We start from the raw sequence: 27,752 nt of genomic DNA, 5'->3' as shown, positions 1-27,752 counted from the left end.
CACATTACCGGCATATACATTGTTAAAGTTCATTCTCGAAAGCAATTGTTTGTCGGAAACAGAATGTCGTTATTATCGGCAAATATCGAACAATGAACGAACAATGAAACCAAAGATTTAAAAAGAACAAAAGAAAATACGTTGCAAATTTATTAATTAGAGTGCAACCGATTGGTTCATTAACGGCTTCTAACGGAACACGTGTATTTGAAATTTAAGGATTTCATTGGCAACGGATACAATAATAAATCAAGAGAATTGGATTTTTTAAAAATCTCATCACGTAATGGTTTCAAGGTTTCAAAAATAGAGAATTTTTAATAGAAATATTTTAAACGTAAATCGTTCGAAAGAAAAATACAATGAATTTTTATTTTAATTAACGAGAGTTAACGCTTGCTTAAATGGAGGAGCATGTTTCGAAAATCATGATATAAGTGATCTGGAAATGACTGAGTGATTATTTGGATAACACAAGTCTCGGCAACACGTTGAGATTGTATAAAGAAAAAGCACTTGAGTTCGATGCTTATATTCCGCTCTCACGCGATATTAATCGTAGAGGAGCAACGTTTAACCATTTCATTCTACTGTTTCATACACGAAATAAAATTACCGCTCTTCCGTTTTGTCTTGCATGGCTTCCTACATAATTTTCCTTTATCCAATGTCCGAGTAAACAGACAGATTTTTAACGAAAGAGTTGATCCTACAGAACGCTTGTTAATTGTTACCTGAAGACACATACATATAACATTTATTATCTGATATTACGTAATTATTTTATATTACAAAAAGCAAATGAAGAGAAACTTCATTTAAAAACATTTATTTAAATTTTGAAAACAAGGCATTCTCTAACGGAAGCAAATTAACGTGAGAGTGACATGTCCATATGCACTCGTATTATACTAGTTTTATCTACTAGGTATACTATAGTTTAGAGATTTCATACGTAAACTAAACCAAGTGGAAACGGTTATAATGAAATTTAAAGATAGTTTTATTTCGTATAAAATATCACACGATATACTGATCTACAAATTTATCGTTCGCTATACAAACGTTAAAATAACAAGTTTAAATTTGTCACAAACTTAACGACTCACCAAAACACCAAACTCAAAACAAAGCGTATCGACAAGGATGCTACGAAATACTTGGAAATAGGTGGTCCGACGTTTCGTCTCACGACGAAGACTCTCGTGTCAATATCCCGGCGAAATTCAATGATATCCGAACAAGGCGTGCTCGTCTTGCGTTGCAAGAATACAAGCAACCAGAAGATCATGGTACGAGAGTAAGAGAGGGAGACAGAGAGAGAGAGAGAGAGTAAAGGCGATACTACGGTGGCACTCGTGGGGTGGCGTTGGGTTTTAAAGGGTGGGAAGGATACAATATTTCAGAGTGGCGACAAGGAGCAAGCCTGCTTGCCACTGGCAAATTAATTAAATTCCTAGAGGCTGGCTGGAAAGGCTAAGGGGTTGGTTGGCGAACCGGGCAAGAGTCCTGTGTTCAGCTCGTGGGAATATTGTAATTAAGATATGCACTTCCACCCTCCCATTTTACCCATTGCAGTTTCCACACTCCATCCTCTCACTTTTGCCGCGGTGGATGATTTACGCTTCGAAGGACGCGGTATTGTCTGTTTCGACCGTTTCTAAATTGCATCCTATTATGGTTTGAGGCTCGAGGTTGACGCGCCACCGAGATTCTACTTCCTCTTACGGCCCGCTGCTTCAAATTACTCCACTCTGATTGACGCTTAATGCTTCTGTTTATATTGTGCGGTGTATACATATGGAAATGGGTTGAGCGTGCACGCGAAATAAGGGTCGAAACACGCCGGGGGTTTCGTAGATTTGTAAAATGGAACGATGGCCGAACCAGATGTTCTCGTATTGTCCCTACATTGCTGGAATTCCTATTTCTTCCTTTTTTTTGCATTGTCGTGATGTATTTTTTTTTTGGTCTCCTTATCCTTTGCTTTCTTTTTGAACTGAAATCTCATTTTCGGTACGTGTACTTTGTTTGTTCTTTTTATTATTGGAATACTTAGCTCGGTGTCGTCGTGCTATTTTCACGTCAATATTTTTAAATCGTTTTTTTTTTTTACTGTCGAAACTTCTCCTACCTGTTCTCGTATTGTATCTTTATCGCTGAAATCAATTTTACTTGTTTATGTATTCCCGAGCTGTATTTTTGCTACTGGAGTTCGCCGTTTCGAAAGTTGTATTTCTGCCTTGTTGCATCCGCGAGTGTGGAAAACGTTTCAAAGTTTCAATTTCATCATGCTAGAGTACCATACGAAGGTATTGCCGAAAGAAAAAAGCGGGATTGATGGATTATTTTCCACACTGCGCTGGATTGGACACTCTCCACGCAAGTAGTTGGAATCGGAACTGGTCAAGAATGATTTCAGAGAAAATGTTCATACATTAGCGATCACGTTACCATTGATCGATCACAGGCTAAACGTTAGTAGCATAAAGCAGCTTTGAGTACTTTGGTAATCGCATAAGAACAAAAAAAAGGCTTAGGGAATTAGTTTTACCTAAAATTACGATCACTTAGGATCACGGCAAGTGGTAGTTCTGTATTGGATTTTATTAATAAATTGGAAAAGTTCGAAACTCAGAAGTATCTTTGTACGTGTTTGTCAAAACACGTCGGTCGGACACTCGACTGTTTTTTTACAAAATAAACGGTGGTGTTTTTTCAAAGTTTAATCCCACAAAGCAATATTAAAACGTGGCAGATTAGCATAGTGTATACAGTCTACGCGACGAAAAAAACGGAAAAGAAAAAATATTCGTTCTCTCCCCTTGCGTATGGAAATGCGATGAAATTTTCCTCCGTGAATCACCGAGACCGGCGTGATCACTGTTTTTCAATATTACCAGAACATCGCTGTTATTCACTTTGTGTTTTCAGTGAAATTTCAATCTGCGTCGCTTCTTTTTTTCTATGTATATTCCCCATATCTTACCACGTTTCTCTTTATTTTGCTGCTTTTCAAATATTTATTCAGACATCGATATACAGCAGCCCATAAAAATATTCGTACACTGGTAGAAATTTTCTGCGAGTATATAGTGCGTTCTACGATGTTTCGTCATTTTGACGATCATTACATGACATTATTGCTCATAGAAGGTACGAAATATTTAACGCAATATTTAGCGCAATGATTAGACAAGAATTTAAGCTGTGAATTATTCTTTATATTAATAAGCCTCGATATTCAACGAGATCTTATTTTTGAAATATTCAAGCAAATGAGAGAAGTGTATATTTAATCCCAAAATTAAACGGGAAAAGAATTTTGTTTAAATGGGATTGATTGTTAATGTCCTTAAAGAAAAATTCTACACCTTCTCTTTTGTATATCCGTGACCCGGAGACCGCTGTTGCGAAGAGAATAGAATTTAGTGAAAAACATTCAAAATAAAGAGAGATCCATATTATTGTGCTCTTGAATATAAATTTTGTTTTAGATTACAAAGTCCAGAAACAAAAGAGCTTTCTATTGCTGTTTCTTGTAACCTTCAGCTAGAGCTACACAACAAGTTACACTTGTGTTGTCGTTTGCTATAAATATATGAACGTGCTCCCTATCATACCTTCTTCCTGTTGTATTGTAACACTGTAAGAGTGATCTGGATCAGCATATACTATACCTGTACTTATTTCAATATATTTTTCTATTACAAATTTATCCATTCGTTCCTCTATCAGTCAATCTCAACAGTCCTAACTCTACAAGTTGCTTTAAAAAAGCGACTTACTATGTTTCTGCCCTATGCTCTTTATACTTAAGACGACTATTCATTTTTACAGGAAATTATATTTAGGAATTATATTTCAAATTTTATCGAATTTTAATCACGACGTGTATGTAAACAATTTCCTATGCTAAGTATTCGAATACTTTCAGCGGGCGACTGTATATTTTTACGCAAAACGAGACTCTATCACGGATACGTATTAAATGTAGAAATGTCAACGGAACGTCCAGATAGGTTACAAAATTCTTCGTTTTGACCGCGCGTATTTCCATAAACAAATGACAGGTTTCTGTAGTCTCGTGTCGTGTCGTAAAAAAATCGATCCACAAGCCGTGGTGTCCGATGGGATCCGGTGTCCGACCGATTTTTATAGAATTAAAGAACGGAAAAGAAAAGCTCGATTAAACGATGTTTTCCGTCGATATCGCGAGCCACAGAGCGATGAAGATGTCCAGGCCTGAGAAACCGGTCGAGATTTTAGCCTTTTCATAGAGCGAAAACGAGATTCACTAAGTTTACCATGGCGAGCATCTACGCTCTGTTTCTCACTTTGATCCTTGTGTTTTCTATCGCCGTTCAGCTCCAAATGTTAATCGTATGTAATTAATATAAATATATTAATTAATATGAATGTACGAAGTATCTTTTTGTAATATCGTAAAGAAGATTTCTAGTCTGAAAAACTTCTTAGAGGTTATCACGTTTTTTTTTTTAAATTGAACGCTTTTAACGAGTTATTTAATACGTTCTTATTTTACGAATTATGTTTTCATAATTTATTTGAATTTCATTTATTGGGATGAAATTTTGTTTGTCCTTTCGTTAAATTAACTCCTTTTTGATCGAATTAAATCATCCAATTGTGAACTTGTTATTTGCATCGGCAGTGTTACATCGCTTACTTGCCACGATAATGGCAATTCTCGCGGGGAATAAATTCGTATATTCTGTAGCTATAAATCAGAATTAGCAAACTGCATCGTTTGCCGAGCGTCCAAGCTAACCCACTTTTGCCCTCAATGTCTCGCGTGTATTTACATTTCACTTTCTTAGTTGCGTATGTAAAAGCATGTAAGCTTAACAATTGTATAGAGCTTCGTAGATTCAAATCACAGGAGTCACGATAAAACCATAATACCTTGCTTCATAGGCAGATCCAAAGAAGCTATGCACGATTTTCCATTACTACGCGACCAACGCGGAAGATTCCAACAAATCATCCGTCCGTAACATACTGCAACACTATTCCAAAGAACCTAACGTCTTCAGCGTTCCCAGCTCCGATTCCAAGATATCGTTGACCAACCTGAGAACTGTTTCATCTTGGCCAGTGATACCGAACCAAACGCTATCGATCCCTAACCCAACGGTCAAGATAGAATCTAGAAATTCGAAGGAAGCTGAGCCGAATGTGGTCGCGAAATATTCGTCCACGTTCGTGAAAACCGATCAAGTTTTACCTGTCGTTGACATCACATGGGATTACAATTCGTATCGATTCAAAACGTTTGAGTCGTGCTTACGAAATTGTTACGGGGATAGGTATCCACCAGGTGAAGTGGTGTTGAACTCGATGCAGCTGAATCTGTTGGATTCTCACACGAACGTCCCGATGAACGTTGCCGGTCTATTCGATTTCATGAAAGAAGAGAGCGAACCGCGTTTGAACACCGTGTCGAGAAAGCTGGAAATTGAGTATCTTAATCCGTTGGATCACTTTGTGACGAAACAACCTGGTAGACCGGAGACTGTGGAGAGATTCACGGAAACGGATGAGCAGGATCGGTGGTACAATACAGCCAAGAGCCAACAGGAGGACGCTATCGGGCCCGTAATCACCGGCCGAGAAAAGAATCAGCCGAATCGAAGATCCTCCAGGAAGATCGAGGCCCCTTGCAAATGCTATTTGTCCTCGTCTCGGCGTGTTTGCGGGACGAATGACTCTTGATCGGGAAGAAACCCTCTAGAAACGATTGGGGAACACGGTCGCTGGCTGTTGCCAGGGGCATCGATTAGGGCAACTAGCCTGATTGAGAAGAAAAGTTGGCGAGAAATATTTGTCGCGAAATTATCGCTGCTTCTTTCTTATTCTACGAAGAATTCTACGAGTTTCTTCTTTTTTTTATATTTTATTCTGACCCGTGGATGAGAGAGAAGGTTCAAGGGATTTTTGAGATCTCGCCGAGGGAATTTTATAATTTACGGCTTATAATTTACCGCGTGCAGGATACTTGTTTCATAGTACTAGTATTTTTATACAAGGCTTTGTTTAAAGATCTTTCTCTGGAAATATTAGTCTAAGTAACTTAGACGAATAAATTTCTGGCTACAGAATGCGATTTTTCTAGCGATTCTTCCGAGTTCTATCGATTCTCTAAGCGTTGCTCGTAGGTAATCAGGATAAGTTAATCCTTATTTATGGATCATTGTCGTTTCGAGCGTCGAATATTTTATTCGGTGAAAAGCCCGTTTATTTCTAGGCGATAGCTAAAACTTAAAAGATAAAATTTGATAGAGTAGTAACGCAAGGCCATATCCAAGTAGGTTAACGATTCAGATCTTCTGTATATATATAATAGAAATTAGAAGTAAATATCTGAAATCAAATTACGAAATAATCTTATAACTATCTAATAACCAAAGATATTAGTTCAAGGTTAATTAGATTGTTATACATCTGTTCAATCAACGTGATTAAGTTATACAGTATCGGGGTTGATATCGTTTTAGCACTGGCAGAGAGTACGAGGTTTGGTAGCCGGAATCAACGTCAACCGTGACAATGATGTTTGTATCCGCTATTGACAGATATACAAGGGTCACGTGTGTATGTATTTCGGTCTCGTCGAAGCTCCGTTTTAAATAGAAATCGATAATGGGTAATAAGGATTGGATAGGGAGGGAGCTTCCACAGGATAGCTTCCTAGGAATTGCGTCTATTTATTGATCGTCCGCTGTATCGGAATATTCAGACGAACCATGGCCTCTATCCACTTTTGGCTCGTCTTGCCCTTATTCCTTATTTTTCTTGTCGTCCTTGAACGCGTGTCTCTATTCTCTCGTAGCCAATAATTTCAAGGAGTTCAGTAATACCGAAATAACAATAAAATATATGATTATTGATGATCTAAAAATTGTATAGTATAGGACAGAATTGTGAGAATTCAATTTTAATGCTGGAAGTATCGATGATATTGTATTGGGTTGTGACATAAATTCGTATACATACATGTACTATATAATTACACATGTATTAAATATATTCATATATTAGTTGGTATACATATATTATCTATACATATATTATAATAAATAGTAGTAGTAGTGAATTAATTCATTTCAGCTTATTAGCCCAGAAAGTGGACTTGGTTACATAGGTTGCTTCCGTAACTCGTACTGTTATCGAACCTGCTTTAGATAATTATTTCTTTGGTTTGTATTCTAAAACCGTTTCTGCTTCGCTATAAAGCATTATCGTTCCTTAAAACTACCTTAAACTATTTCATTGGCTTCACACTTTGCGCAGCTTCCTTTGCCCATCTCCTCTCTGCCTCTTTTCCTCATTTTTATCTTTTTTAGTCATTCCGCTTTTCGCTCCTCCATTAGTATTTCTTCCACGCTTATGTTTGTTCTATCAATTCTTTTGCATATCTACTATATGTTCAAATGCCTTTTTGTTGGTTTTACAAAATAAGCATCTCTTCTCCTTTTTACTCACCCAAAATCTACATGCATTCTCCAAGTTGCTATACCTTGTTCTTCTTAGTAGCTTTTGCTCCCTAGCTTCCGTTTCTACTTTAATATTTTGGTACACTTCCTATGGCTATTCTCCTATATTTTCTTCGTATATTCTTGTATTCCAGTTCACCGCTTCTCTCTTTGTACCTTTGTACACCCTGCTCCTTAGAACCTCACCTTCATCTCCTACCTCTCCATCTTTTTTTCTCTTTTTCTTTCTTCCATAATTTCTCTACTCCTTCTTGACTTTACCCACATTCTTTGAAGTGTTCTAACCTTTCATATTGCAATAAATATAAGAACAGGATGAATTTATGTTACGACTGAATAGTACGAAGTTTGTGTATACTTGTACATGTTATATATATAGAAATTGCAATGAATGTCATATGAGAAAATATTAGGGTTGTAACATATGTAAGTCTCCATTTCTCCGTTTCGAATAATAAATAGAAATACAGGACGAATTTATGTTACAACCCAACACTTTTATTGATCAAGCTGTCACGTTTGGATGATTCGTTCCAACTGTTTCACGATGGCAAGCCGTTGGTCGAAGATGAGAATTAATTGCGCCGGGAAAACGATCATCTGTCAAGAAATCGAAAGGAAAGGGCCGGGAGATAGATCAGTTGTAAGAGGGAAAAGCGTAGCTTTCCTAGCTGTGCTATTAGCTCTTAAGCTAAGCCGGAAATTCCAGACCGGAAACCGGCAGTCGCAGCTTGGCTGGATACAGTGAGGCAAAACAAAAAGATCAAAGAGAGACAGAGATATAGAGAGAGAAGTGCAAAGAAGAAGGAGAGAGAGAGAGAGAGGGTGAAAGATGGAAGGTTAAGTTGCGCGAGGAAAGAAGAGGATTTATCGTGGATCCAGCATCGAACGCGTACTCTCATGTGGCCGAAATGCCGATAGTTTGTTTAACGCCTCCTATGGACATTCTGAGAAGGATTCAATTAAAGCCAGTCTTCATTATTGTCGCTCTAAGAAACCTACTTTCTTCTGCATCGCTGATTACGTTATCGTCATTTTTCTGTTCCGAGCAAATGGCAGAAATTTTTCTTGTCGCGATTGAAGGAATAAGAAATAGGGAATGATGTGCTTCAAAGTAAAAAGGTATTAGTGGACTGCGAATATTTACGCAAGTTCATACTTTTTATAAATACGATTGAAGCGATCGAATCTAAACAGATAGTATCCTTTTTGTTTACGTTGGAAATAATTTATTGGGAAGTTATAAATTGTTTATGGGATTGTTATAATCTGCGAAATTACACGTGGCGTGTAAAAACGAGGGAAGACAACAGTACTGTAACAAAGAAAGGAATATATAATGGAGAAACCATTAATTTTTTGCCGCAGTACTCTGACCGACACTCTATGCGAAATAATCACGTTGTGAAATACGTGTAAATATTGAAACTTTGGCTTTTTGTACAAGTATCGACAATGTATCAAAATATCTACATTTGTTTTATTTTTCAATTTAATTCACTTTTATTCCTTCGTATCTTTGTTCCATCTTAATACGTTGGTCCTTTTTTTCATTATTCTTCATAAATCATGAATACTAGAAATAATTCCAAATGTTTGAACGATAATGTAAGAGGGATAGTTTTTATCGTTAATCATCTGATAAGAAATTCTACGCAGTTTGTACATTATTTCTCATTATTTGCAACTGTTACAGTAACATAACAGTTCCTTTTAGTTTGTCCGACGACTTGGCCTCACGACAGCTTCACGGGAATTTGAATTTTAAAGCGCATTCTTTCGCGATACCTGTGCACCGTGTACAAAGGAAAAAAGTCACGTTCCTTCTTTAACCCTTTTTGCTTGCAGCGTCGTTTCGCGCGTCACGCGTTGCATCGTGTCTCAGACACGTAACGCAGATTTCACCCACCCGCGCCCCTATGAATTTTCATCACGATACTTCATGAAAACCCATTTGGATCTGTACACTGTCTACTTTTTACTGAACCGTGCACGCAAAACATCGTAAATGGAACTCAGATTACGCGAATCTACGGCAGTTTTATCTAAGCCTAAATCAACAATTTTACATCGTGATTCTTTATTCTTCTTCGAATCTTATAAGACTTATAGGAATTTGCTATATCTTCTATGAATTAATCGGTTGATCAAGTAAAACGAAAAGTGAATAATAATTTTTTGTTAGAAAAATCAAAGGATAGATAAACTAACATTCTTCTAATCCCATTTTCATCATCTTTTTCGTGCTACATGAGCGTGACACTTACGAATTGAGCACGTAAGAGGTAAATGGCTCAACTTTATCTTCCACTTACACGAAGAATAGGATTTCCTTTGAGAAATAAAAATATCAATATACCTCATGTATATTACGAACGAAAGCTTTTGTCGCTACTATTTTTAATCTCTATTAGCCTTTTATATTCCTTTCTATTAATAATTTCTTTAGTCTTTTGTACTCGTATTGCTAACGTGAGAATTTTTTTTAAATTTACAAATTTAAATTCACGAGCTTATAATGTTCTCCTCCTCGAAGACGAATTCCTCATTTTTAAAAAGTTTCGCTATAAAAGCGTGAGCGAGAGGGTGCGAAAAATATCGTCAACATGCAAAGGATTAACGTTTCTATCAAACCTATCCAGAATGAATCGAATACAATTGAAATTTTATGTGCGTAACGAAACGCATGGGGCAAGAAATAATCATCGCAAGCAAAGGTGAATACGTCGCGGAAAATCGGATTTCGGGCGAGCATCATGGAGCTAAGCGTCTCGAAAATTTGAGCACGCCGTCGAACGAGGTTTTATCGGGTTTCACGACAGGGAGGTGAGGAGGATGAGAAGGTGGAAAACGAGAAGAACGCTGGAAACATGCAGGAGGCGGCAATAGGATTTCGTGACAAGTCGATTTGCCGCGGAGCAAAGTTCTCGGATTCGTCGGCGTCTTCGTCTTTTACGCGTGCTTTCATGCTTTCCAACAATGTCTGCGGGAAAATTCGTGCCATTCGATCGTCGGCGAATGGAATTGCGATAATCGGACGCGAACCCATGTGTTTCGTTCTCTAACTTTTCTCTCTGAACAATATAATGATAAACTAAGTTCAGTTTAGTGGGACTTGGTGAGAAAATGAAATATGTGTTGTTATCTCTGGTTGATATACGTTATTGATCACAAATTTAGGATTCTTCTTGGGAAGTTTCTGTTGTTCGCCTGAAATTAATTCGCTATAGATACACATACTTATTTTCTTTAGATTTCTTTTCATTTAGATTTTTGAGTAGAAATTATAGGAACCTAAAGGAATTCTAAATTGGCGTTTCGAATTTCTACTGAATATTTAATTTATGGATTTCAGCCAATTTGCGAGTGATTCAATTATTCGTTTGTTGCTCGTATAAGACGTAGTACCTATATTTTAAGTATCCTATCCAAGTCTATAATCTTTCCACGTATGATCGTCGAAGAATATTTTGACGCTACCAGTACACACAAATGTTTACCTGCTAAGTCTTGTATTTTATATTTCGAAAAATTTAAACACGCTTACCTATGTTTACGTTAACTACGCTGCTAATACCCCGATGATAATTGTTCACTGCGGCTGTAACACAGCGATTGTAAAATAGAATTAGTACGAAAAATTGGTAGATGCTATCACTCTAAAGAGCTAAACATTGAGAATGTAGCGTGTAGCTATTCGAAGCTCTTGATCGCCGACGTATTTATAGCAGCTGTTCGAAGGAAGTGGGATCGAGCGGCGCGCAATTAAACCAGCGGGCTCGAGCAGGTTCACGGAAACTCGGACGTTACGCGTGCAAGTACAATTTCGAAGGAGGTCGGTTCGAAGGCCGGGGAACTCATTTCGCGGGCGCAACTTTATGGAGATCGATGCTTCGGGAAATAAAAGCTCGGCTATAACGTCGAGTGCCTCGCGGACGGCCGATTTTCGTAGCCATCAAAGGATGGAGTGCCGCGAGGATTTGCCTATTCCATTACGACTCCACCTTTCTCCGTTTCCGATTCCGATATCTTCTTTCGAGGTTGCCCTCGTTCGTGGAAAGCCATTCTGTGGCGTACAGTCAAACTTGCCGATGAATATAAATGCCAAGGGCAACGTGGGGCCGACTTAATGCCACTGAAACGGGCCGGGCCGGTAGAGACTTCCGGTCGAACCATCAATCTCGCTTCTTGCCGTTTGCCTCTCCGTTCGTATCACGCGGATCGTTGCGCAGACGTGGTTGTCGAAGGGGGATGGATAAGTCGATCCGGGTGTTCCATTGTCGGGTAAGTTGTATCCTTAGCCTCGTGTGTTTGTATTTATAAGTTGTTTCTCGACGCTCGTTTATGGAGTGTTTGGGTAAAAAGGTGATAAGACGAAATGGTTATGAGTTTGGAAGAGGTTTTAGAATGTTTATTGTTATCTCTGACGTTAGGTTAAATGGGGTTTTTACGAAAGCAATTTAAAGGGACTTTTATTAGTATTGGGAATATTGATATTGGGACATATATTTTAATATTGGGTTTAGTTTTATGAAAAAACTTACGAAATGTCTGAAATAAAGTATTCTCTGTTTTTCTATTTAGATTCAATTTTTTTATTTGTACTTATGAAGATACGAATTTGCATCAACATTCGCAGTTTAATAATTAATATAGGGCATGACGTGTGATTCTCATTGTTAGGTAAATCGTATGGTATGTAGGCTGTTCATGAAGGACTTCGGATGTATCATATATTTATTGTTACACGATACGTTCTATACGTATGTAACAAATAATCATTATTCATTATCGTATACGTATATGCACACTGTATTTGTTTGAAAGATTGCCTAATCAGTTTGTGTATTTTTTTTTTAATACTGAAAATATGTATTTGGTTCAAGATTTTTCTACACATCTACATACTATTTTCAAAGGAGAAAATAGAAGTTGTTAAGATACTAATTTTCTTATCGCTCCTTCGTATTTATTTTTACCAGACGTTTCGCACGTATCTCTCGTTTGATACTTCCATGATCGACGTTTCAAAAATCGGAAGGCCGAGGTAAGAATGTACAAAGGTTAAAGAAGGTGCGCATGTTTTGCTAACGTATGACGTTTAGCAAACTGAATATGAAAAAGGGACTGAGAGAGTACGATGTACAAAAAGGAGAGGGAGATGAAGAGGGACACGTGTTTTCTTGCTGGACATACCGATGGACATGTCGGTAAAGCTATCTTGCTGATGTTGCTTTAGACACGAGAGACGTACGGCGATAGTACGAAAGGTCTATGTATATGAAGGGATCGATGGCTAACCGAGAACTTGCGGAAATAGGGATTGATGGATGGTCATCTACCAGCGAGTGCGAAAGGTGTTACGTATGCTTCACCGAAGCGACTTTTCAAACATTCAACTTCATAAAAACTTTTCCCAATATCAATAAATATGTATCAATAAATTACGAATAATTTAAGGTGGCCCAATTATCTGACTAATGTTTGTGTGATAGTATTTTATATAATATTCACAAAATCTCTATATTTTTAATATCATTATGTTTATCTTCTGATACGAGGAAACTGTAAGTGAAGTTATGTTTTAACGCAGAAATCTGTAGATTGTAAACATTGAAGCAGGTCATTATACATGGCCACAAAGGCTGAAGATTCATAACTAGATACTCCAGATAAATATAGATATTTTATGTTGTATTTTTGAATTATTTCTTTTTTTGGAAAAAGTGCATTTATATTTCTGTAGCATTTCTCTATTGAATTTTTCATGTATAGATGCAGCATTTTTTCTATAATATTATTATACGTAATATCATGCGTAATAATGACCTTCCTCTGTGACAAGAGTGACTTCTTATAAACCTTTCGTCATCCTCCTCAAGAGGACCCATCATTTCAAAAAAATTATACTCGTACCACTTTTCCATTAAATGTAAGTCCCTCATAGAGTGCAAAATTAAATTATTTACGATTTCGAAGATAAGTTTCAACCAAAATTTTCGTACGCGAATTCTTGGGCGACCAAAATTGCATCCTATAAATGTTACCTATATATTTCTTAATACCTCGTATATGTGTCAATATTGTGTAATATTATCACGTATGATTATTTATCTATATTATTTATCTAAATGTTTCTATAAAAATCATTCACCTGCTGTCACTCTTTTCAAGGGGAGGCAACTCCCGAAGGAACAGTCGACTAACGCGGTATTTACGATTCGATCTTTAGTCTCAGCATGCTGGTGCGCTACTTCACGGGTCGGTTCTGTATTTTTCTCCCGATCTAACGCTCGGAGACATTCCGTTTCACGCGGCGTCTCATTCCTTTCCCTTCTGCCTGTTCGTCGGCATCCATCGGTGTCCTTTTAATCTTTCTAGCCAGCTTTCCACGGCAGATTTATTCCCAAAGATTCGTTGACCGTCTCGAGGCAGCCGTGTTGGTCGCTCGACACGTTTAAATGGCTCGAGAATCACCGACTTCAGGGGAAAGAGCTCTATCAACTGCCCAGACAAAGGCGCGCTCCCGAACGAGACAGACCCTGTTTCTCCTTCAATTCTGTCTTGTTCCGTTTCAATTTCTGTGCCGTCTTACTTCTTTGCCTTCCCACACAGAAGAGTTTGACGAATATCTCGATGCTCGCGATCATATGGTACTTTGTGAACTGTGTGGTTGTTAGAAGACGATGGGTGCAACAAGTTCTTGAGGAGAGAATTTGAATTAAGATTTGTATTAATCGACGAAGATATTGCGGGAATAACGATAAGCTGAACGGAGGTAGTTTTTGATTATTAAGAAATTCACGCACTAAATATCATAACGAGTACTGTACTTCGGATATATTTCATATTTGTGTATCGTGTGTAGACTGTGCATTTTTTAAATTAAACAATTTTTCATGAACACATATCTACAATTGATTAATTATTCGTATTTTAAAGTGGAGATATATATAGTGTAAATGTAGATAATTTTCTTAGAATATAAATCTTCGTAGAAGATTGTGAACGCGGATTTTTAGCGTTGATCGTCGACCATTTTTATCGAGACTCTCGAAGAATGTCTTCTTCGTAGATTTTCGAGGAAACGGCGTCGAAATCAAATCGCCCGAGGCGCTCAAGTCTGCCAAACTTTACGATCGATCGTTATTAAGCTAACTCGTTTTACCATTAACGACGGCGTAAACCTGATCATTGAGCAAATTTATATAGATTTTCAAATTGTTTCGCGTGAGCAACCATCGTTTTCGCCACTTCTGGCCTTTAGAATCCGGAGAACTACGCGAATTTCGCGGAAAATCGACGATAATGGCGGTGACGAGGCTAGGGTACGATGGGAACGAAGTGCTTGAAAATGTGTTCCCGGTTTCTCGAATTGTATTACATAATTACTTCGAAGAAATATCCTATAGAAACTTTGTGTTTTCGGAAGAGCGATACTTTTGGTTTAATTTTTTAACGCTGTAAATTTCCACGATCAGAATTTTCATGTCTAAGAGTTCTTTCCCCCGTTGATCTTTCAAAATCGTTTAACTTTAACGTGCAATTTTTTTGACAAGCCTATCTTTTCAGAAGCTTTTTTTTTTAGAAGCGTGACATTTTGTAATATTCCCATTTTTCAAGCTGATTGTAATCCAGCATTAACACTTTATAACTTGCAAGTCATGTACTTAATTGCTTATATATACGCTTTTCAATCTTCATTTTATTTATCTATCATTTGCTATATCATCGATCGCTGATTTATTCTCTGATATCGATAATCTATAGTCAATCAGAATTTCTTTTTTTTTCTATAATCTTACTTTTTAGTCTACAATCTATAATATCAAAGTCCTATTGTACTTAGTATTTCGACTTTGAAAAATTTGATTCGATATCTGAGAAAGTATCTCGTTTCGGAATGCGAAAATTCGGCAGAAGGAAGAATCACAGAGAGACAAAAGAAAATTTTCAATTTTATCCTTATTCTTCGTTTGAAAATCGACATGCGAGGGGATGACAGTGTCGTGAAAGAGGTAAAGGGTCGAATTCCGTACTAGATCGAAGATAATGGCAGCGATGAGACGGAAGAGAGTCGATCACAGAAGTCACTTATCGACCGAAGGAAGTCGTTTAACGCTTCGTTACGAACGGAATTCCTTCTTATTTTATCTATCGCCTCCTCCTTCTTACCGAGCAAGGAGAATGTCATTTCAGGGAAACAGAACGAAATTGGCATATTGACAGGTCCTTTCTTTTTATCATTATTTTTATTGGTTTTTCGTCACTGTTTAACTTCATATATAACTGAACATATACTTAGTGGGCAAGTTGCAATATCAATAGATAATTGGAATTTTTGCATGCATGTCAAAATATTTTTCCATGACGTATATCAGAGAAAACTATTTGCAAAAATACTCCAAACGAATTTATATTAATAACTTTCGTCGGCGTCCAAACTCTTCGAAAATTAACCATTTCCCCCCTTTTATATGCAACGATATATTTAAGAAAATAATTTTCGAGTAAAAAAGATATACGTGTGTGTAGTACGCGTGACTATCGTACGTCGACACAGTATAAAATAAATGTACTATTATTCTAAAATTGCTATCTTCACCTTTCATTCGGCGGATTTGATCAAATCTTCGTTTTTTCTCTTTTCAGTCCAAACCAATCGTTCTAGTTCCTAATTCCTCATATTCAGAGAGAATAAAAGCTTTCGAAATATCCTGAACAACCGAATCCACTCTTTCATTCGACGTAAATCGTTCCAACATAGGGAACCGCGAAGAGAAGAGAGGAACGTAAAACGAAAAAGATCGAGGTCGTGGAAACAGGATAAAAATGGTTAAGTCGATGGAGGTTCTTCATTTCGCTGGACCTTCAATCTGCTCGTGTAAGTCCTGGCTGCTGTTATCTTATCGATTGACTTTATTACCTAAGTATACTTGGTACGTGAGTAGCTCGAGGGGAATCGGTCGATTCCGTGCCAGACATTGAATCGATCATTGCTGCAGTGTCTAGTCATAGCGCGCTAAATGAATGGCACTTTATGACGCCATCCTCGTTCCAGTTGCACGTCCCGTACATTTGCCATTCTATGAATAATTGTTTCTCCATGGAAACTTTCCATTACGCGCATTTCAGTCTTGCATTCTTGTTCACGTCAATATCCCGTGAAAGTACACAGGATATCGCGCAGAGTTGTGTGGAAGTTGGTTTAAACAGCTGGTATTTGAGTAATTACAGTGATGTACGAATACATATTTATTTGGAATCGTCAGTTTGATACGTTCACGAAAGTGTACGAACGCTTGCCATATGGAAGATTGTTATGTTTCATATCATGCGTGTTATTCATATAAAACATTTTGAGATTTTTTTAGTGTTGTAACAAGGCAGGATTATCGTGATTATATCGATGAATATAATAATATAAAAGAGCACATAGATAAGATAAAGAAAAAAAGAAGAAGGAAGATAAAGAAAGAAAAAAGATAACTATTTGAAACTATAGAAATTACAAAATATTTGAGGTGGTTTATTATACGTTTATTAAAGAGACGAGTGATAAAAATTGTAATAGTCAATTATATTAAAATCACTTTAAGTACAAGTACAGAGGTAGTGTATGCCGGTCGTAATCATCACTCGTTCAATGCTACTGTTCAACTCTACGCTCGCTATTCGACTGTATCATTCGCCATAATCATTGTCCTAGAGAGCATGTTCGTCTATTTGTATCGAGCGGTGGAATTACAATAAGTTTAAACGTAACTCCGGTCGACGGTTAGAAATAACGGTGATAATGTTTTGTCCGGAGTTTGTTTACCGTTGAACCTAGCAGACCAAAACAACATTGGTACTCCAAGGCACAAAAATATGAGTCTCTCCCGATTCGAATCTTCCGTTGACTCATGTGTAAATATTTATATATGTGACATATTTGTCGCAAATGTATATGTATTTAATAAAAAATTAGTATACTACATAAACAGTCATCCGAGGCATATGCATAGTAAGGGTTGAATATGGTCTCAATAAATATCATAAATATTATTCATATGAATAATCGATTGTTTAAATACTTTTGTGACGGTGATGGCCGAGAAAATACCGTAAATTGAAGTGAAGTAACAGAAGTTGAAAGAAATTTCTAATGATTAATTTTGGAAATTTAAAACCAGTACTTTGACAATAGGCAAATCTAACCTTTTAACATTAAGAATTCGAGTAGGATATTATAAAAGATTCTATCTCTCTGTAAGAGACGACATATTCCTTATCGAGTGTTTAAATTTAAAAGTGGCGATTTCCGAGCTACCTTATTTTCAAATTACATTTTTTAATTTCAAACTCTGAGAATTCATGGAAACTGGAAGCCAATTTAACCAAGAATGATTAAAAAATAAAAAGAATCCAGGAAAATCCCTGCATTTACGCGAAGAAGTCGTGTTGTAAGAAAAAAAGGATCGGAGTGAAATTGACGAGAAAGAAAGGTTCTTGAGCGTTTCGCCTCGGGAATCGCTCGTTTTAATCGCGGACGACGATGCAACGAATTAGTCGTCGTTCCGTTTTAAACCCTTTCTTCGCCACATGGCTCGAGTCAACGAGCTTTCAGAGGGTCGAGAAAGCTTGGAAGCTGGTCGCAAGGTGCGAAAGCGTGCTTGAAGTATAGAGAAGGTGGTTCTGGTCGAAGAAAGAACGAAGGCAGACCGGAAGTAGGATGAAGATTGATACGAAACAGTGAAAGGGAAGAGACTAGTCACTGATGGAGGCAGGCAAGAGAGTTTTCTCAGGGAAAAACATGTCTTCGTCTATTTCCCGAGCGAAGGAAATTCTTTGTGTTTTTAAATTAAGTTAGCCCACGGAAAAGCCATGCATTCGAACTTTATCCTCGTCCCTCGCTTTCTTCGAACGCTTTTTCACCCTTCCACTACTCTTATTTCGGGTTCTCCAGCAAGCTTATCGCGATTAATTAACGCAAATTGCTTCTCTGATTCTTATTGCTCATTATACAATAGTAGTGCGAGATAAATATTTACGATATATATTATATTTTAGATAAAAATATTAATATTTTTAGAATAAAAAAGAAAAGTAAACTTCACGCAGATAAAAATTCTTTCGTGACAGTAATTTTTATAAAATGTTGTAAAAATTGATAACTTTGAAGCTCTTTATTTCAATAACTTTGGTTTTATCAATCATAAGCGTTAAGATGAGGTTTCAAAAAAATCTTTAGCGTTACGTTTTTCAGATAAACGTTAAGATAGAGAATATTTTTTGCTTGTAGCTGACACGGCGTAAAGGAAAGGACGCATGTGACGTGAGGATACCAGATTCTAAGCTCTTAGGTGCGCGTTTATATTCAAAGGTCCATTAGCGGAGCAGCGTTAATTAATATTTAACTTCCTGTCTGAAGCAAAGGGTATTTATTACGCTTTGTATCAGGTGTCTGTAAACTATACTCGGGACGTGGTTATGATAGCTTACTTTGGTTAATTTCCAATGTATACATAAACAAAGTCGGTCGCCACTCTCTCTTGTTTTTAGTGAGTTACTTGATTTTCTATCGATAGTTTCGATAAACAGGCTCGGTCGGCTGAAATTGCTTACGGTGCACCTGGTTGCATTCATAAATAAATGCATCTTCCTTTTAAGGGTACCAAAAGTAAATTTCTCTACTATCAATTTTCATAACATCAAATTTCCACGTTTTGAAGTTCAAAATTTTATCTCCACGAGAGAAAGTTTCGTATTTTCGTATTTATTTATATCGTAATTTCCAAATTTGATACTATGACTTTCTTGAACTCTACAATTCAAACTTCACCATCTTTTAGGATATCGTCTATACTTCAAATTCTTATATATTCCACTATTCGAATTTCAAAAACTTGATTTCATCGCTCCATCGAAGTTCCATCTCTCCAATGACATCGTCATACTACCAAGTTCCTAAGGTCAAGAATTTCATATTCAAGGAGAAAAGCAAGTTTTCTTGTCGTATACATATTTTACAAAAGATCATTCAAATCTTAAAACATGTATCGCTGTCAGTCTATAAAATGTTTAATTTAAAAGTCACACGAATGGAACACTTTAATGCTTTTAGTGTTACGAAAGTTAAATCGATATTAGGGAAATTGACTTTTTCCTAGCAAAACAAAGATTTATAATCGCAACAATCTCGATTAAGGTTCCTCGCATCGTGAAATCGTTTTGAAATCAGTTTATCATTTGTCTGGTCGTTCTGACTTGTTAATGCGATGGATTAATAGTCGTCACTCAGTCTAGATGAAAATTCTTGTTTACTTAATTAATTAAATTTGCGAATTCGATGTGTGTCCTGCTAATGAAAGGATGTAACGTCACCGACTTGGCGCAAAGGTCCCACGCTCTGTTGAATATAATTTCGGCCAGGGCGGCGGAAATGCACTGCCAATTTTCCAACATCGTTCGAGTGTTTGTCCGGCGGCTTCACCACGGACATCCAAACTACATCCACATGGAAACGCTTGTTCCCTCTACGCGACGAATACACCCCGATTTCCGAATTACACGCTCGCACTTTCCAAATATCTAGCAAACAGTAATTGAAAACGACTGACCCCTAGATCTCCCTGCATGTCAAATTTCTATACTTCCTCCAGCCCTATAATTACTTCTTCTCCGTGAAGAACTTTCTAATAACTTTCATCTTATCCCCCTTTGATATTCTTATGGCGTATGCATAAAAGGATAGTGGAAAATTAAACGCTGTAGAGCGTGAAGAGCAGCCATTTTGTACGTGATGTTTACGGGAGTTTGTGAAGCGGTCATGCCTCGCTTTTAGTTGATACTTTCTGGGTACTTAATGTTAATGAAGTATAAGAAGTAGCTGAGATTAAAAATCGTCGCTGTGTTTGTGGTTTTAGAATTTTATCAAGGGTGAGTGTGATTACAGAGTTTTGTTTTTAGGAAATAAAATACGCCGCTTGCCTTTGAAAATGGCACGTTAATTTAGAAATGGAATAGGTTGGTTGGAATAGAAGGTTGATAAAAGATGGAGTTGATCAGTTTAAGAGGATCAATTCTCAACAGTCCAAAATTCTTACATTAATTCCTGTTATTTTGAAAAATCCAAAGAATTCCGTAGTTCATGAAAGGTTCAAATAATTCCATCTTTTTGTTTAAGAGTAAGTAGATGGAAATTTGTGTCGTGATTGTATTGATTAGAAAGTTTCATACGGAACGGATTTCAGGTAAATGTGTATCTATGTCGTGTTCGAAGCTTTGGATGCCATTCTCTCCTTCGCAAGATTAAATCTCGCGCGCGCTGTACACAATGTAATGCCGCGCGGAAAAATACTCCGGTCGAAGGTTTCATCTTGGAAAGATAAAAGCGTCTCGAGGATTCTTGGAAATCGACCGGAGTTCTATCGGAGGAATTTAAGAAAATCCAGTGGAATCATTGCGAGAAACAATATATGAAAAACAAAAGGAGATGAGTTTCGAACAAATTACCATCGAACGTATATTTTTGACTGGTTCCTTGGAGTAAGAAAACTAAACGTAAGATACGAAAATATAAAAAGATACAAGAAACATAACTTTGCAGATTGTACTCATTCGTGTTATTAATATCATGTTATTAATTTATATTTTATATGAATCGTACTGTAAAATAGATCTTCGTAAATTTATATTCTCTACGTTTGCAAACATATATGTACGAGCCAAACAAAACGAATATAGCGATATATATTAATATTTCAAAATACATATACATTATCCTATTAAAATCTAATTTAAACCACATCTAACTTTAGCAAATTAAAAAATGTTGTCACTTTCCAAACTATTCGATCGATAGAGACAAGTACGTATATAATGAAATACCAAATATCCGATCAAAATATCGCAAATATTTGAATATTTCAAAGTACGCAGATTATATTGCTAAAATCTAACTTTTACTCCATTCAACTTTCACAAGTGAAAAATTTCATTTCATTTTTTCTTCAAATCATTCTATCTGTCGATATAAAGCAATAATTAATCGCAATAGGTTCACAATAAAATAGCAAATCACCGATCTTCCTGAACACTTAGCCACTTTTGCTAGCGTCACAGGTTGCCGCGAGTCAACAAAGAGGCGCGTCGTTGCTTTTCACAGAGACGGAAGCAGCAATGACCCATGGAAAGCGACGAGACATTCGTACGGCAATCAGGACGAAGCACGAAGAACCATTCAAGTTGTGGGCTTTCATCGTCGCCTTACAAGTTCCACCACTTTCCGTCCCCATCGCGGCTTTCTCGTCGTATATCTGGTTCGCCGCTCTTTTCCGCCCTTTCCCTCGCTCCCTTCCAACCTTTCTTTCGCATTGGACACCCCTTTTACCCACGTACCACTCTTCCATCCTCTGTTTGAGCCTTGCCGAACTGTATATAAAGTGGTGCTACTAAATTGGAAACCGCAGCTTTGTCGATGCTATTGCCATCCTCTTCTCTTTACCTTGCTCGTTTCTTTTCCTCCCCATTGAGCCCGCTACCCCCTTCCTCTTCGTTTCTTTTCTCGTTCAAACCGGTCCTGGTCAGGATGGATCGTTGTTAGAGTTGACATTGGGGCTGGATTTATTGGCCTGGCCCGTTTTTCGAACTTCTTTCGGGGTTGGTCGACCAAGCTTCGAGGGTCGCTGGATCTCACGGGTGGAAAATTCGTCTGTCCTGACGCTTTGATAACTTTTTCTCGCGCCTCGCTGCGAATCCTCGTCCTCCTCACTGGTTTTCCACGTCCGAGCCACGGTTTTTTAATTTCTTCAGGTTCCTTCCTTCTAGCTCCCAGGTGTTTTTCGTTTTTTTTCTCTCTCTCTTTCTCTTTTCTGTTTCTTTTTTTTCCTTCTTTTTTAATACTGTAATGGATGCTGAGGAGATAAGAGAGAAGAAGCGAAGCGAGAGCGTTTAGGTAGATTTCGCGTTACGTTTAAGGACGATAATGGTGACTTGAGTTTATTAAGCGAAGAGCTGCCAGAGTTGAGTAATTGCCATTTACGGTTCGCTGTTTAACATGAAAATATTGACCGGAACAATTTGGCCTTTGACAAAGACCAAGTTCGAAACTTTTGTCACTCGTTACGAAGAATAATGTTTTAAGATGGAATTTGAATTTAATTACTTTTAGACTTTCCTCTGCTTCTTGCAGGATGAAAAGTTGCTGCTACAAGAAACTAGAGACAACTTTCAGGCTTGTTATAGCTCACTATATAAACAATTCCTTTAAATATTTTTTAGATTAAAATGGTAATTATAATTCCATTATTTTTTAAATATCCAGCAACGTAGGAATTTCAAGGGAAATTTAATAAGAATTGGTCCTCTACACATTAAAATTCATTACGTTCTAGTAATCTATCATGGTCTAATTATTATCACGAAAGCATTGGCTCCTACTTCGATCAGATTGCAAAGCTCGGTACGAATAGTAGAACGAGGAGATCGTCGATTTCTACCATGGATGAGTATAGATAGATATCAAACCGATGAATTTAATATATGAGAAGGTCGACTTACACGGAATTAATTAGAACTATTCTGCATTCGGCAAGTACCATCGCTTGAAAATGTCCGGCAGATATTACTCGACCCCTTGCTGTTCTACTACGTATAATATCACGAAATTTACTGATCTACATTTGCTAAGAAACAAAAGTCCAGCATTTATGGGATCATAATATTATTATATATATTATAATAATAAAAATTAATTGTAAGACAACTATGTAACTACGTTTCAACATATCTGACTCATCAAGTTCTCGACTTTATCTCACCAGTCATAACCAAGGGGTCACTTAACTAAACATCAACTTGATCTTGATCTGACCTCGACTTCAATTAAAATTTCCAATTAAATTAAAATCGACCTTGATCTGGTTTTGACTTGATCTTTGGCTTTGACATTAATTTCAATTTGTAGTCAAATTGACCTCCACTTTATTCTAGTATCGAAAGCAATATAATAATCGATATATTTTATCGAAAGAAAGAAAGGAAAGTTTCGGTTATATTTTCTTTCATACTTTAAGGTGTATCCAGTCGAAACCTCTATGATTCCTTCATCATGTAATCTTTATACGTTAGCGTATATTTTTTAAAAACATGGCGTAGAAATGTCTGGAAGGACACTCGAACAAGAACTCATTCAACTTTCTTGCTTTCCTTCTATGTATATACTTGGCGGTAATCTCTCCTCGCTCGTTGACCTCGACGACTGAGCAAAATTTCGCGATATCTGGAGGAAAGAAAAAAAAAGCACACATCTGTCCTCGAGACTTTCTTCGCGGATTTCATCCGACGATATTATAACTCTCGAGGAAAGGAACTGCGCGCTCGAGTCGTTGGAAGAATGGCGGGTATCGACGTCTTCGGATTAAAGTTAATCCGGTTGAATCGGCATTCTCGTGGAAACCACGGACGCGGTGCACTTTAGCTGATTGCTTGATTTAACGTAAACGGAGGCACAGCCCACGAAGGAGAGAGGCTGCAAGGCGAGTCGGAAAATGCGCTTTGCTTTGTCTGCCCGTCGCGATATCGCCCATGGTCTTCCGTTTTCCTCTCGACTTTCGCACGCTAACCTGCGCTCCTTGTAGAACATTCGTTTCCACCAGATGCTCGACGATGATTATCATCGAAGGTAGAATAGAACTGCAATATTACGTAGAACAATGTGATTTACTATTAAGTGGTATATGTCTATGTCCTCCTATTTTAACTTTCTCTTTTTTACAACGAAGCTGGAAAGTTTACAAAGAGTTAACACGTTGACTGTTACGTGAATCTCATATGCATTGTATATTGAGTTGGCTAATAATTTCGTCGGTCTTTTATTTAGTGTATAATATCTCGAAGAACGTTATATAAATTATTCAAAGAAAGTAAAGAAATTTTTCGATGGGAAATATAAATTTTGTCAGCCAATAGTACAGATATCTTACTTTACTTAGTGTATAATATTTCGAAGAACGTTGTAAAAATTATTCAAAGAAAGTAAAGAAATTTTTCGATGGGAAATATAAATTTTGTAGGGCAATAGCACAGATATATTACTTTGCGATTAGGTAGACTTTATATGAAAGCAATAAAAACTTGACGCGCACTTTGAAGAAAATATAAATAAACGTATTACTCAATCTAATATCGTAGGGATGATAGAGCGGATGACTATTACGACAGGTTGAACTATTATTTTATTGCTAGGTAAAAAGAGAGTACGCTCACACTCGCTGGCAAAGTATCTCTTGTCTTCACGCAGACATTCGTTGCAAGCGCGCACACACACACACCACATGTACATATTTTTTGGCTTAGATCTGCGTGTCTCACAAGGATTGCTCGTAGCAACCAGCTCATCATTGCCTGTTGATTTTAAGATTAAACAAAAAACTATGGGTATTTAAACTATCTATAATATAACACTTATCCTAACTTATACATTACAATAGTTTGTTCTGTATAAAATATTCAGATTATTGAATATTTCTTAATCTATCATATTTATCTTATTTTAATTATTCTGAAAAATTTAGCAACATCTGATTGAATCACCGATGATCAACAATGATCACACAACAATTGCCACACAACGTGTTAATCAGTGTGGAATTCAACATTGCGTCACGCGTCTCGCTTTTCACTAAAAACTTGAGATATAGTTGCAAGTCGATATTTCCTTTTTGGAATATAAAGATACGAAGATGCAGGATTAATTTACGATCGATAAGTCGGAGTTTAAGTAAATGCTCGGGCTGTACCGGGAACAGTAACGAACCGAGACGCGGAATAAGTGTTTCCCGTGTTCGTGGCAATCTCCGAGAGTGAAAGGTGTCTCGAGAATGGATAGAATTTATTCCGTAGAAGTTCCGAAGGTACAGGGCTGTCTTGTTGGAAAAATTTCTCGCCGGATAGGTTCCGCGCCGTTCATAGAATACTTGAAGACGGTTGCTCTCTTTGTAACAAAAGAAGATACGATCAAAACAGAGCTTGCCGCAGTATCCCTTTGAACGTTTCGAATTCTTCACCGACATGATTTTCACCAAGTCGTGAAGACGTTTTTAGAGACAAATGAAACTAATTTTCTTGTGAAATGATAGTGCAAATGGAAATATATATCTGGTATTTATAGAAGATAGTCTTGTTCATCTTAATTCTGTTACATGAACAGACATACCTATCGATATTCGGATTTCTCTTTTATTGAGGCAATTTGAGTTTCTACGAAGAGACTATTTTACGGTACATTGCACATTCTAACGTCGTAGCAAAATTTCAATTATAGTTATATAATACTCATTTTTATTTTATACAGTGTAAGTTTTATTTTATACAGTACAGTGTAAGAGAAAATTCTTTTTAACCTCAGAGTCCCGAAGAATCAGAAAGGTGGCTTCTGATAGCTAGGAGACATATTGAAATTCTGGAAAATTCAGCCCTTGGATTTTTCCTTTTCTTCGGTTTTATGAATCATGCGAACCAACCGCCTGGTACCAGTAGCCAGCAACTAGAATAACGACGAAAATGTTGTTGTTCTACGTGATTGAATATCGATTATGTGTCGAAACCTCTTCTTGCTTGCTAACATGGTCAGTAAGGAACGTATCACCGGATGTCAACATCCCAATGATTCACGAAAAAGAAGGATTCTTAAGTAAACGATCCGTGAAAGTCTCCTTTTGGTGTAAGAACTACGGCCGCGTGCTTATCTATCTGTGAATCTCTCGATTTTTTAACTAGCGTAATCGATTTTCTCTTCGACGGTTGATTATGTTTCGATTATGTTGATTATGATTATGGTTGATTATAGGGTACGAAAGGAATTCGATTGATAAGTTCTTTTATCTTATCTAAAATCTTTTAACTGTCGGTTATCACATGTTGATTTTCACTTTTGGTTAGAATTAATAGAATAGAGATGTTTCCTTTTGTATTGGGTTTTAATTGTACAAATGTAACATAATGGAAGTAAGTGTTTCTTTCTTTTTCTACGAAGAAAGATATTCTTCAGTGTATTATTCAAATTAGGTAAATGCCTGAGAAGATCGAGATAGAATTTAAAATTTAATTCTACTCCAAAGCTTTCGTATTAATATGCTGTTTAACAGTTATGTTGAAATTAAGTTTAAACTTACAAGAATTTTTGATAAATGTCAAGAAATGATAGAAATGATATAGAAATGAAATCATGCGACGGTTATTTAAATTGCATAACAAAAATTTGTATAATAAATACTTATTGTATACTGGGTAATAATGAAATAAACTTGCATCAAACCTAACCCCAACCAAAATCAACGTGCAAGCCTTCAATCTTCGCATAAATTACACGCACAGGCGACCGAAAGGTTCCTCAATTTCATACTTTTGGAACAAAATTCCGCTGAAATTATAAGGAAGCAGCAGAAAATTATAATTGAAAGAAGAAGATACAATCAAATTGATTCATAATTGTTAGATAACTTACTAAACAATTACAGGTTCTTCGAAGTAGACTGGCATTAATGAGGATTGAGTTTACAGGTTGTTAAGCTCTGAATCTCCTTTCGGTTCTTCGATATAGAATTTCCAAAGAATGTTCTTTACGGTGTTCACGTTCGCGATAGAAAATTTAAATTCTTAAGATATTGAAATACTAAAATTTCAAGACATCGATTCGGCTTCTATTGCGAAACGAAGAACATTTATAATCGATGAATGTGATTTACGTTAATTACTAATTATATCTGACATCAACATAATTCGGCGTTCATGCTCTCTGCTGATTTTCTCATCAAATCGTAAAGATCCAGGGAACTTTGTATAATACTTATGGCACATATCTAGTTTCCTTGTGTAAGTATGTGTGCGCATGTAGTAGAAAATTGATACTAAGTGGAGATATCGCGAGTTAGCGAACCTTTCTAAAATATTTACCGAATACTCAGTACCAGGTGTTTAACTTTCGACGCTGTCATCTATTGTAGAACTTAAACATCACACTTAACCCTCTGTTTGCGAACTATTCCTGGTCCACTTTCTAGAAGATTTGTGTTTGTAACCTTTATTAACGTTATTTGTAGAACTGTATATCGCTTGATTGTCTAGTGCATTTCAGTGAATCACAATTTGAAGCGAATCAATTGTTTATTTAAGCTTTGAGTAAGTTTAGATCTTCTCGAGGATCAGATTAAATCCTTGAACAGTTCCTTATTTTCTTGGTTCAAGAAACTT

General features: G+C 36.8%; 2 protein-coding genes across 2 annotated transcripts in view; both read left to right on the top strand.

Annotated features, from left to right (window-relative positions):
* Positions 1–27,752, top strand: part of LOC122572281 (delta-1-pyrroline-5-carboxylate dehydrogenase, mitochondrial) — a 56,364-nt gene that overhangs the window by 7,544 nt on the left and 21,068 nt on the right. The gene's annotated exons all lie outside the window — the stretch shown is intronic.
* On the top strand, positions 69–8,991 carry LOC122572282. The gene is made up of 2 exons (XM_043737078.1): positions 69–4,383; positions 4,939–8,991. Exons 1-2 carry the CDS (start codon positions 4,309–4,311, stop codon positions 5,734–5,736), a joined length of 873 nt encoding a protein of 290 aa, XP_043593013.1. The 5' UTR covers positions 69–4,308; the 3' UTR covers positions 5,737–8,991.

Source organism: Bombus pyrosoma, linkage group LG11 (assembly GCF_014825855.1).
Source record: "Bombus pyrosoma isolate SC7728 linkage group LG11, ASM1482585v1, whole genome shotgun sequence".
In the NCBI taxonomy this organism is placed as follows: Eukaryota; Metazoa; Arthropoda; class Insecta; order Hymenoptera; family Apidae; genus Bombus; species Bombus pyrosoma.
This window is presented reverse-complemented; position numbering and strand designations above follow the sequence as displayed.

Excerpts from the sequence above, each read along its gene's own strand:
- LOC122572282 (XM_043737078.1), top strand. The coding sequence starts at position 4,309 with ATGGCGAGCATCTACGCTCTGTTTCTCACTTTGATCCTTGTGTTTTCT. Across the intron at positions 4,384-4,938 it reads TTCAGCTCCAAATGTTAATC|GCAGATCCAAAGAAGCTATG; the intron begins GTATGTAATTAA and ends CTTGCTTCATAG.